Source organism: Magallana gigas, chromosome 9 (genome assembly GCF_963853765.1).
Source record: "Magallana gigas chromosome 9, xbMagGiga1.1, whole genome shotgun sequence".
NCBI lineage: Eukaryota > Metazoa > Mollusca > Bivalvia > Ostreida > Ostreidae > Magallana > Magallana gigas.
The window spans coordinates 25438239-25450957 of NC_088861.1; the positions used below are offsets into that span (position 1 = coordinate 25438239).

The 12719-nt window shown below is 32.6% G+C and overlaps 2 protein-coding genes across 3 annotated transcripts; one reads left to right on the forward strand and one right to left on the reverse strand.

Moving 5' to 3' along the window:
• Nucleotide 1: 1 nt before the first annotated feature.
• On the forward strand, nt 2–6425 carry LOC105332446 (uncharacterized). Its single transcript, XM_066072292.1, has 5 exons — nt 2–977; nt 1560–1634; nt 1866–1937; nt 2186–2240; nt 4433–6425. Exons 3-5 carry the CDS (start codon nt 1908–1910, stop codon nt 4960–4962), a joined length of 615 nt encoding a protein of 204 aa, XP_065928364.1. The 5' UTR covers nt 2–977; nt 1560–1634; nt 1866–1907; the 3' UTR covers nt 4963–6425.
• A 753-nt stretch (nt 6426–7178) lies between these two features.
• LOC117692070 (E3 ubiquitin ligase TRIM40-like) lies at nt 7179–9635 on the reverse strand. 2 transcript variants are annotated; one of them, XM_034479077.2, is made up of 2 exons: nt 9531–9635; nt 7179–9258 (listed from the first exon to the last, which is right to left on the reverse strand). In XM_034479077.2, exon 2 carries the CDS (start codon nt 9224–9226, stop codon nt 8180–8182), a length of 1047 nt encoding a protein of 348 aa, XP_034334968.2. In that variant the 5' UTR covers nt 9227–9258; nt 9531–9635; the 3' UTR covers nt 7179–8179. The 2 variants fall into 2 exon arrangements, with proteins under 2 accessions (XP_034334968.2, XP_065926873.1); XM_066070801.1 differs by having other exon boundaries at nt 9506–9549.
• Between the last annotated feature and the right edge of the window lie 3084 nt (nt 9636–12719).

The window sequence follows — 12719 nt, forward strand, 5'->3', positions numbered from 1 at the left end:
GAAAACCATGCAAAAGTAAATTTTTTTATCCAAGACACTTTAAAAAATTGCATTTACATTTATATAATCTTAAAGAGGATGATCATAAATATTTGCAGTAATAAGGAAAATGATGGATGTACCCTCCTATTTAAGATATCCCCAAATCTATTTTTAGCTCTCCCCAGTAGGCTAAAATTGAGTACAAAATGAAACTTTTACAACCCCTCACATAATATCAATGAACACAAAAAATCCATGTACTTTTGTTGTCTTTGAAGAGTAAACAATTATAACTATCCATAAAAACCATTATTTTGTTCACCATGTGGTTCTTTGGGGGAATCCCAGTAGGTTTTTTAAATAGAGTGAATACCTTGACTTTAATGTATCCGAATTCTGAATAGCTATATGTCTGATACAACGGATAAATAATATTTTTAATTTGTTTATATAAATCAAAATTATTTTGTTTACCATTGTTTCAAAGGAATTTGTTGGATTTACTGTAATTTACAAGATATCCAATTTTGAAAATCAGTGGAAAATGTTATGAAATTATCTCCCTTTGTAAACTCTTCAGTAAGTGAAGGGGGAAAACACCTATTGTTTACATGGAGGGAAAATGTCGTCTGGTGGGTGTTGCTTTGGCACAGCGACAGATTGTAACAATAATGTGATATATAATTTAAAAGACTGCGTGAAAACAACATATCACCATTTAAGATACCTGAATGCGAACTCTAAAGGCATAGACCTGCCAGAAAGTTATTTAATCCTGTGCAGAGCTGGTGTGAATGTTATTACTGCAGCCCATCTAGACCAAAATATTTGCAAGTTTCACAGGGATTTTCTTGGTGTGTATTGGAAGCGAAGCAAACGATCATGTACACATCCATTTCATGGAAATTCAAAATCAAAGCCAGACAGAGGCATCACCCCAGTAATGAGTAGAGAACTATGGCTGCGTCTTCAACTCTCAGTTCCCATAGGCGAAGGTATATATTTTTAAGAATTGTTTCCTTGCATTTACATATTTTTCAAAAGCTCCATGCATGCGGGGATCCAGAAAATTTTACCAGGGGGGGTCCGAAGGATAATTGTGTTTGCCAGGGGGGGTCCGAGGCATATTTTCGCGATAATTTTACTATGTAAATTTAATAAATTTTCATTTTCCATCGGGGGTCGGGACCCCCCCGACCCCCCTCTAGATCCGCGCATGCCATGCATAGGCTAAGTGTATGTATAGGCCTACTTATATTATGTTTATGTACTATATGTTAGGGTCCATTGTTATTTGTTATTCATAAGTTTACTTAATTATATTATAAGCAGGTATAACAGAATCTCATGATTTAAATTTTTAGCTTAGGTTGTATGTTGTTTCTGGTCCATTCATAACTCAGTCATCTTTGATTGTATACTTAGTCTCAAGATGTTTTTTTTTTTTTTTTGCATTACATTTTGCTTAGTTAATCATAGTTTATTGGACATTATCATAATTATTAATTACTCCAGTGTCCAAATGAATAAGAATGATCAAGATGATAAGATCATTATGTTTTTGGTTTTATTTAAAGCTGTATGCAGAACATGTGTTTCTAAACACAAAGCAGATCTCAGTCTTGGTGAACAAATTGTGGAAGAAATCAGAGGTAATTATTTTCAAATATTGATTAAGTATGACATTTTATGACAGTGACAGTAGGAATGGTTTTCCCATGATTTTCTTAGGGAAAAAACTATAACAACTTTAACAATATACAAAGCAAATACTTGAGATAAGAAAGTTTTTAAAATTTATGAATCAAAAAGGCTTATTTCAGTAGTTAAAATACTATATAAGTAATCAAATGATTACTATACAAGGACTTTTTTATTTATAGACAGAGTTCAACAAATGAGTAATCCACCATTACACCCAACTGATGATTTGCAAAGTTGCCTTTATGTCAATGGTATGGTTTAATTACATGCAAATATTAAAATCCTTAAAACATGGTATTAAACAATAATAGTTTTTCCTTAGCCTTTCACACTACTTATGCAGATTTATAATAGGAAGGAACATTGAAAATGAAGCATACTTGATAGATATTTGTCAGCCCTGTAAAAGGATAAATAATTAAAGCTAATGTTGTATTTTTTATATGTTAAAACATTTTAGTGATGGTATAATTATAAGAATAATACTTTAATTTTTTAGCTGATCCAGACAATGTTCCAATATCCTCAGTCCAACCAAACTGACCATGCTGATGGTGAGTGTATAAAAACTGTAGTAATTCTTGATTTATCATATTTAACATTGTACTTTTAAGTAATGATATGCATCCTAATTTAATAAAGGGATAGTTGTTGGTTGTGTTGGAGGCTACTTTTTGACTTATTTAAATAGGTTATAATTCTTTAAAATGATATGGAAATGCAGGGCTCAACATTATAAAGTTTGTCTGATGTAAAGCTCATTTTTAGATTGGACATGGTAGTTTCCATAAAACACTCAGAGTCAGCAGATTGAGTTGGAAAATTAAAATTTATTAAATTCACACAGTATAATTATTGAAAATATTAAGAATGACTCATACCCCCTCCCCCGGAAAAATATCTGTATCTGCTCATGTGTAATTCATTGTGTAGTTGACATCAGAATATGTTTAGTTACATCATGGTTTTTAGTTCAGGTCATATTAATTGACTGTTTAGACTAATCAGATGACATGTTTCATAGAATTATTGTAATTATAATTATATATTATACCGGTAATTAGACAAGATGAATATATTCCAATTTGGGCCCTTAGAAGTCATATAATAATACTTGTACAATAAATACACAATATGCAGAATGTCCTAAATCATAATGAACTATAAACAAAATCGCAATACACTTCACTACCTTGTGTGCAGATGCATCAGTTGGAGAAATCCTGTGTACAATGTAATTGACAAATGGAAAAAAAAAAATACACTAAAAGATGTGAACATAAACACCTATCATATAAATTGTAAGAATACACCACATAAGGTATTAAACATAACTTGAAACTGTATACTCAGTCTAAAAATGATTTTGCATCATTTTTTTAGGTCACGTGAGTTACTCAGTGACCTATTTCTATCTGTTTATGTCCATCTTCGGCTGTTGTTCATCGGTCGTCGTTCATCGGTCGTAAACTTTTGAACATTTTTAGCTTCTTCTCTGAAACCAATGAACTAAGAGGGTTGTACCTAAGACCAAAGGGAGGGGTGGGGTATATACCTGCCTATAATGACGTAATTACCCAGCTATTATTGCATTTCAAACACAATTTAGCTATAAGCTACAACCCCAGACCCCCCTTCTACTTTTTTATTTCTTCCTTCTACTTCAATTTTTAGAGACAACCCTGAACTAAGTACATAGTTATGATGAAGAAGAACGCCTCTTCCAAAATTGTTCATGACCTCTGGGTCAGGGGTTCTGGTGTTAGGGCGGGGCTCTAATGATAACATGTGTATATATTAAAAAATACATGAATTCTTTGAAAATCTTCTCCTCTGCTCCTAGCCAATGAACTAAGTATATAGATATGATGAGGAAGAATACCTCTTCCAAAATTGTGAAATTCATGGCCCCTGGGTCAGGGGTTCTGCTGTTAGGGCGGGACTCTAAGCATTATATAGTGAAATACATTGATTTTTAAAAAAATCTTCTTCTTTGATCCTGAATATAAAGCAGATAAACTATAAGTACATAGTGATGATGAGACAGTCCAAGAGTGACTCTTACAAAATTGTGAAGTTCATGGCCCCTGGGTCAGGGGTTCTGGTGTTAGGTAGGGACTATAAATGATTGCAGTAATTTTTTGAAAATCTTCTCCACTGTCAATCTTGTGTATTAATTCGATGAATTATGTACAAAGTTATGATGAAGAAGAGTGCTTCTTTCAAAATTATGAATTTCATGGCCCCTTGGTCAGGGGTTTTGGTGTTAGGGCAGCGCTCTTATGATTATATAGGGTAGGGTGGTGTAATTTCACCTGATTATTTTTTTGTACTTAAGATTTGTTTAATTATGTCACTGTATGTTATGCTACAATTTTTAAAAATAATTTTTAGAATTTAGAAAGTTTATTGGATTAAACAATCCCAGAATATCATTAATAGCCCTGTAATTATAATGCACATGAATATACATAATTGCAAAAGCCACACTGCAGTTACTCAGGGGACCGATAAGGCCCATGGGCTTCTCGTTGAAAGCTTTGATAAGATATTCGCTCCACTTTTTAACTGTTATATTGTCTTTATTAGTCATTAACCTTATAAATTTGTCTCAAAAGATTTATTTATTCTATGCGAACAGAAAATATTCTGTACTGTTTTCCGCTCATTCAATATATTGTTAAACTAAAAATCCCCTCATGTGTAATAAACCCTCAAAGATGTAATACATTTTATTTTTTTACAGACATCAATATGTCAGACAGCGAAGCATTGCATTTGTCTCAGTCCACTGCTGCATCAAATTGGTCAGATATGCAAAAGTCTTCAAGGGAGAGGTACAATGATGCCATGCAAATGCTGACAAATGGCCACCTGGAGTTCCTTCGCTCTCAAGCAAGCCAACCTCTACAGGACTTGCAGTACTCAACCAGAGCATACTATGTGCGTCATGCAAAAGCTGCTTTTGAATTTATTTGTGACATCATAGCTCCTGGTCAAGGTCATGATCTAGTTGACGAAGTAGTCTGCAGCTACAGAAGCAGCTCAGTGGTATCCCAACAAGATTCAATGACGGACACGGTAGTTGAGGCATATAAGAAGGCAGCAGACCATACAACTAGAACTCAGATTCTTTCCCTCATTGCCAATAAATATAGCAAAGCCACATTGTTGAAAATGATTGAGGGTATGACAATCCACCAAATTGATATGGCAAGAAAACATGCAGCTACCTACTTGCCTGGGCATTATGTTGATCCACCAAAAATTGTTTGATTTTTTTTACTATAGAGAGAGTTAATTGTGTACTTTCCAGTAATGACAGGAATTTTGTGACACAGATTTAAGTTAGTCCTTGGCCATTCTTGAATGTTTCTTGTGAGTAAATATATGTAGTTAGGTATCCTGTATGATTATTAAAAGACAGACTAAAATTAATGACTACAGTGTTTCGATAATTATTATTTTAAATGCATACGTGTATATATAAGTACCAGAAGTTTTCATATTTTTGTACTTCTTGAACACATTCTTGTACACAATATTAATTAAGTTTTGTAAGCATCCTTAGCAATGTTTGTTACATGTAAATGAAATAGACAAGTAGGTACGCATTAATACTGGTTTTGAATTAAATATGAAATTACTCTGAAATTCTGATTTTATGAAAAACAAATTGATGTTTAAAATCATGTGTGATAATTTATCATTCTAGCCTTAATTATTGATTTTCTATGTTAATACATTTTCAATGAATATTCCTTTAATTATAATGTAATGAATTGTAATACCTGTTTAGATGCAATTAATTACTCTAATAGAAATACTGTGTAAAGTACTTTTTTAAGCTTTATATAAAGTGCAAATAATTGACTGTTGACCTTATCAAATAATATTTATCAACAATATGTATACAAGACTGTTTATTTAATTAAGCTTAGCATTATTTTTTTTTTTTAGCAAAAATGACAACTTTTTAAATTTAATATTAAGAAAATAATGAGAGACAGTTGTGGGTCTTTTTATGATATTGTATTTTTTTTTTCAAAACAAAATGCACAGTTAAATTTATTACAAAAAACAGATTTTTATGTTTACCTTATCAAATGATATTACAATATTTTTTTTATAAATAACAGAGAAACATGTAATTCCTGTATGGGTTAAAAATGGATTTGTTGATAAAAATGATGTATCTTTGTTTTAAGCATAGCTTGTTGCTTTTTTAGTTTCCAAAGAATTCCTTTTTAATGGAAATATGCTATTTAAAGACCTTCCAGAAAATACAAAAATTATTTTTTTCTAAAGTGTGTATCAGGTGTTATAGCTCTTAGAATTTTAATGAAATAAGATCAGTGAAATTCTATTTTTAGAACATTATGAGATTGTAAGAGTTGTCTCTCTTTGGTGCCTTCAGAATTTAAAATTTTATATGATGGATATGATAAACACTCTTTATATATGTATGTATGTCAAATATATTTTTTATTGAAATTTGTTTAAAATGAAATACCGCTACTCATTAACTTGGTATTTTCTTCATGATTTTCACTACTTTATTGAATTGTTGCTAATGGCAACCATAGGGGGTGCTGTAATCCATATCAATTACCAGATTTTGACCAAATTCACAGGAAATGCTTAAAATATATCAAAATTGATAATTATGATAAAAGAAACTAAAATGAAGAACCTAACATGAATAGCTTTCTGCATGGTTTTCTCGTAGACTCCCTCTTAATAGACAGAAATAAGAAAGATAACTCATACACACACTTTGAACCTTAAACTATCAAATATATACTCTGACTCCAATTACTTAATATGTAATTTTTATGCTGGGGTTGTTAGGTATTGATAGACCAAAACTCAGTGATGTATTATACATATACAATGTATTGTACAATGTACCAGTGTTTGTTAAAAAAAAAAAACAATTTATGATATTTGATCTTATAATATACTGATTACTTAGTACTTTATGTAACGAGAGAAATATACGTTCCCATGTGGTGGCTGGGGGATCCATGGGATTGTTTGCCGGGTGGTGGATCAGCAGGACCTATTTTCTTAACTTAACTACATACATAGTTTGTGAATTAAATTAGTTTGAATTTTTCAAACGTTGGATATCATCCTCTGAGTACTTCATTCGCGCATTAAAATGTCAACCTGAATCAGTTAGGATCAAGTCTTATCAGGATTTGAGTGTAAAAATTAGATTTCTACGTCAGAGAGATTGAAAAATTCTTGTAACTTTTTTAGGAGGTCGGTATATGCATGAATATGATCATAGTACTAAGTCCGAGTAAGTCGTAGTGACAAGTTCCAGCTGATTCATTTTATACAGCAGTTAGTGTCAATAGATTGAATAAATAATGTTTTAATAACAACTCTTTATTCATAAATTCAGCCATTTGATATTGGTTAGTACAGTTAATAATGTTCAAAATATAAATAAAAATATACTAAAAATAATACAATAATTATTACACTGATGTTTCTACTTCAGAAACAGAAATATATATTACTAAATATCAAAGCGTCTACTGAATTTTACAAATCTTTTTATCGTTTGTAGCTTACTCTAGAACTGATAAACAGTTGTGTAGTACATGTACATGTATCATATGTTTTGTCTGTACACATATTGTATAAACACAGTTTATTTACATGCCTCTATCAATTCACAGGAAAATCATTCTCTTCACAGTGGAACAAATATACAGTAGGTAATTCACTTGATATGTTTTCCATGTTCACACAAGTTTAACAATAATTATGTAAATCAGTTTGTTGAGAGATAATAAAACACTACAAATTTCATGTAGGGACTGTTACTTTGTTAACATGTTTGATGTTTGTTTACATGTAATATTGGATTTTCTTCACTTTACCTGCGTCTTTTTCAACCACAAAGAGATTGTCTCTGGAGTCCACACATAAACTGTATGGATACTGTAAATGACAGTTGTCAATGTAGCAGAGGAACTGTCCGTCCTGATCCAGGATGTGGATACAGTGGTTGTAACTATCTGCTGTCAGGATCCGACCCTGGCTGTCTGTAGTGATGCCGACTGGATAGAATAGTTTCTTGGCAGTAGAGGGAGGACCGGTGTATGTAAACCGGAGTTTCCCGGCCTGATTGACCACCACTACTGCACCGGCTCCATGGTCAGCTATACAGATATCTAGGTTCTTGTTCTCACTGATGTATTTAGTGTATCTATCAGATGAATAGAGAGGTTGTCCTTTGTCATTGTATTGAATCGTTTGTTTCTCTGTGAAGCCAGAATAACGAACAACTTTTGCTTGTTTCTTATCATCAGTGACCATGACAACCAGGAGGTCATCAGAGGAGGTACAACAGACATTGAAGGGATACCACCCCTGTAGTCTGATCACTGTCTGTATCTGTGTATTCTTCACTATGTTCACAGTTCTATCATCGAGATCAGTATAAACTAGTTCACCACTCTGTGTCACTGCTATATCACATGGTACGTCTGTTCCCTGACTTGTTTTGGATTGATTTCACTAGTTTACTGTGGATGTTGTAGAGTCTCATCATGTTGTCCCGACCACTCGTCCACACTTCATCATCACTTAGACAGGACACACTGTATAATTTATTAGATTCTCCATACTCAGTGTTTATATCTGTGATGATCCGTGGTACATCAATGAGCGGTCCGTCCGGGGGAAAGGACTGAGCACCGGGAGAATCCATTGTGTAGCCATGTTCTTCTGTTTTGATTGATAATGCTGACAGGGAACCAATCTGCTGATAAATCTGTTCTTTGCTTATTTTCTGAGGAGTGAATCTTGGTAAGGAAACTGTGAGTTTAGGGGGCAGTCTTCTAAATTCAGCATTCCTGGATTTGTAAGCAGATACTATGCTGACGTCATTAGAGTTCAGTAACTTCTTCAGATCAGCAATGCACTGTGTGATTTCAGAAATACTGCATTTGATTTCATCTTCCTTCTTATTTAAAACACCCAGATGTTTGGAATCTATTTCAACCACGTCAGATTTCAGTTTTTTGACAGCATTGTCTATTTCTCTGTGCAATTCTTTTCCATGTTTGTCAATAGCTGTTGTTAATTTCTTGGAGTTTTCCTTCAGATCTGTTTTCTGAACTGGGATGTTAGATGCAATCTCTTTGTATTTAGGATAAATGGTATTTTCTAATTCTTGTAAATCTCTTTTTAAAGTTTCTTTTTTGCTCTCTAGTAGTTTTGATATGCCAACTTGTTCATGTCCTAGATGTTCTCTAGAAGAAACACACTCCACACAAATAGGGACACCACAGTGCTCGCAGTAAAGTTCGCATAATTGTGTGGAATGTTTGGAACATTTAGGATTAAGTCCTCTTTTTTTAAATGGCACCACTTTGTGATCTTTGGATTCATCGGAGATATGTTCCCCAACACAGGATTTACACAGATGTATGTGACAAATGTCACAGTACATAGGGGGGGCCGGGGTCTCACAGAGATGACACCGTAACACATCCTGAGCCCAAGTGCGTGGGAGCATGGTCGGGCAGCTTGATGGATTTTAGGAGAATCCTGAAATAAATTTATGAAAACCCAATTAGCTTGCTCGTTTTGCTCTTCTAATAATCATACAAAACTTTTACCATTTTTGGGGCGTAGTTCATGTTCTAATAAATGACCTACATTTTGAGAAGGGTTGTTAAATATTCTATTTGGATTCCTACTTGGTTAAATAAGTCTCTTTAATTTGACACGAACATGTAGTTATCAGTAAACGAAATCGATGGAAAAGAAAGTTGAGACTAAATAATATAATTACTTATTAACAAACTACAGTTACAAACCTCCACTCGGCAACATGACGAGACAGGTATTTTACTTCCTGGTCTAGGTCAAACCTGTATTATCACGTGATTATTTTTTTTTATCCCAAAGTGGTGGATTTAAAGGGGTGGTATTATATAAATCATAACGACTTAGCGTTGGATGATTTAAAGTAAATTGATAACATAAGTATACAACATATAAATTATACAACATTTGACCAAAACATGTTTTAAAATTTTGTTGGAAGGTTAAAGTTATAAAAAGTGGGATTTTATTTTTACTACGGGACCCTACAATATATGGGGATTAGTTGAAAAAGTGCTTAATTTTTACATTTTCTTCATATGTTTTGTATTTTTGTCCAGGGGATTTATTTTTCTTTCAATTATATGAAAGGTATTATAAAAGTTCATCAAACGACGGTTTGGTCTAGGGAAACTGTCAAAGTTGAATTTTTATCTAAAAGTTGGCATATTAAGGGGTTTCGGTCCACTCTGCTCCCCAATTTACAATACCCAATACATTATACATGTAGCGAAGATGTATAGTTATAATGACTTGTAAAATTATTTTTTTAACAAAATAACACTTAAAATTTTGATGTTTTTCTTAATTAATGCTCTGTCAACAAATTAATGCATATTTTTAAGTCCATCATCGCCTCGAATAAACAGATAAATGATTTAATAATATTTTCTTCATTGGCCCTATGCATTGTTTGAAACGCTTGGTTAACGCCTAGCCTCGATTTTAGTACTTTATCCTATAAAGTTCATAAAATCACAATTTAACAACTAATATAAACGTTACATAAATCAGAAGACCTACGGATGCATGAAAATATAGAGCATCGTGAAAAAAAATTGTGACATTCATTATGCTATAATCACCAAGCGTCAGTAGTGAAATGATTTAATTCTTTAAAAGGAAAGTTATCAAATATAATTTTATAGGCTGGATTAAAAAAATTCACCGAAATAAGTCAAAAGATATCAATAATTTGTGGGCATTTACAACTCCATCCTTCTCTGTAATAAACGTACTTTTCCCCTCTCAAGTCGATCCTCATTGCATTTGAAAATAAGGAATATGGGCGAATTAAAACCATAAAGATAATGCACATTGTAGAATAAAATTTCTCAAATTTTAGGTGCAAATGGTTTACATTTTACTTCCTAAAAGGCTGACACATTTACCGTGTAAAAGCGAAAGTTTTCTAGCAAACACGGAGTATAAAAAATGTTGAGTTTTGGATGTACATGTATGTTATTCCTGTGCAACGCACTTTGGAAAATTATGCACTTTGAATTTTTTTAAAGTGCGTTAAATTTGGGACCACCTCATTCATTTTGAAAAAAAAAATTAAATTGCGTTGATTCTGTCGATATTAATGCACTTTGAAAAATAAATTGCACAGGGTCCAGTCGAAATTGTTGTACATGTAAGTCCCTCTTGAAATATGATATACATATATGTATGATTGTTGTGAAATAATTAAGTTAAAACAATGTCCATATTTTGTGATCGATACATTTTTTTTCAAAGTGCGTTAAGTGTCTTGATTTGTCAAAAATTTAGCGCACTTATTTTTTTTTTTCAAAATGCGTTGCCACATGCAGTTTAATCCAACTTTTATCTTTAACATTTCAAGGAGGTTGATGAATTCTATATCAAGAACTTTTTTTGGTATTTTAACCTGTTATCTACTATATTTGACAGGTTTTTTAAAAGAGGAGATTATCCCCTCCCCCCTCCAATAATGTTTTAAAAAAAACACCCTAGCTGATGTGACTTTCTATTAGTCCAGTGACCACGATCATTAAAATACACGTATATATGCTCTGTTACAAAAATATTCTAAAAGCATTATGGAAACATGAGATGTGGGCGGTTCAAAACATGCCATACATGTGGTAAAGTTAAGTTAGAGTGATCTCCCTTATCATGTAAAAAAAATTGTCGATCAGTGATTCCTCATAATGATAAAAACATGTACATTTATGCACTATATGTTGAAAAAGAAATGTAGGCATATACGACTGAGTGCCACGTATTTAAAAATAGTACAAACGAATTTCTAAATCGTATAAACGAATTTCTTAATCCTTCAAACAAATCAAGTTTAAAAATTGCACAAACGAATTTCTAAATCACACGAATGATTTTCTAAATTTTAATCGTACAAACGATTTTTTTAAAATCGTACAACAGATTTTCTAAATCGTACAAACGAATTTCTAAATCGTACAAACGAATTTCTAAATTATTCAAACGATTTAAAAAAAATCGTACAAGCGATTTAATTATTTGTTTCTGCCAATTTGAAATGACACTTGTTGTAAATACATGTACGTTATGCCTTTGTAATGCATACACCTTTATGCGATATCGTGTTTTCGTTATGGAATCCAACAATGATGATGATATATTTCATGAAAAAGGACACTCTATGGTATATAGCCTACCTGCAGTATGCGCAGAAGAATATCGTTTTCATGCGCGGATCTAGAGGGGGGGTCGGGGGGTGGGGGTCCCGACCCCCCCTGGAAAATGAAAATTTATTAAATTTACATAGTAAAATTATCGCGAAAATATGCCTCGGACCCCCCCTGGCAAACACAATTATCCTTCGGACCCCCCCCCCCCCCCCCCTGGAAAAAATTTCTGGATCCGCGCATGGTTTCCTAAAGCAAGCCTGAATGTACCCAGGATTTTTGAAAAAAGAATTTATTAAGGCATAACACTTATAAGATGTGTGTGTTTACAAACAAAAACTTTTTAGACGATCTGATTGAAGCAATTAAAGAATGTACAAATGAATAACTTACTTGTTTTCGTTCTGTATACTTGTTTTTGTTAAGAAATACGACAAACCGGTATAATATATATTTCTTCTGATAAAATTTCACATGCATATGCCGGTTTTTTTTTCGTCAGAAATGTTTAAAGCATGCAGATTTACCAGAATATCACAATTTTAAAAGCAAGGTAGAATTCTTTAGAAACCATGCACATAATTATTGCATTTTATATTTGATAGAACTTGAAATTATGATGAGTTACATATATTTGAGGTTCAAACTAAGTATATACAAATGTACACAAAAATAGTTAAGGATCACATGTACAGTAGGAGTAATGATGAAAAAAAGGTTAAGTTTACAATACAGTAAGTTGGTTTCTGGAAGAACAGACTTTGAGAATTT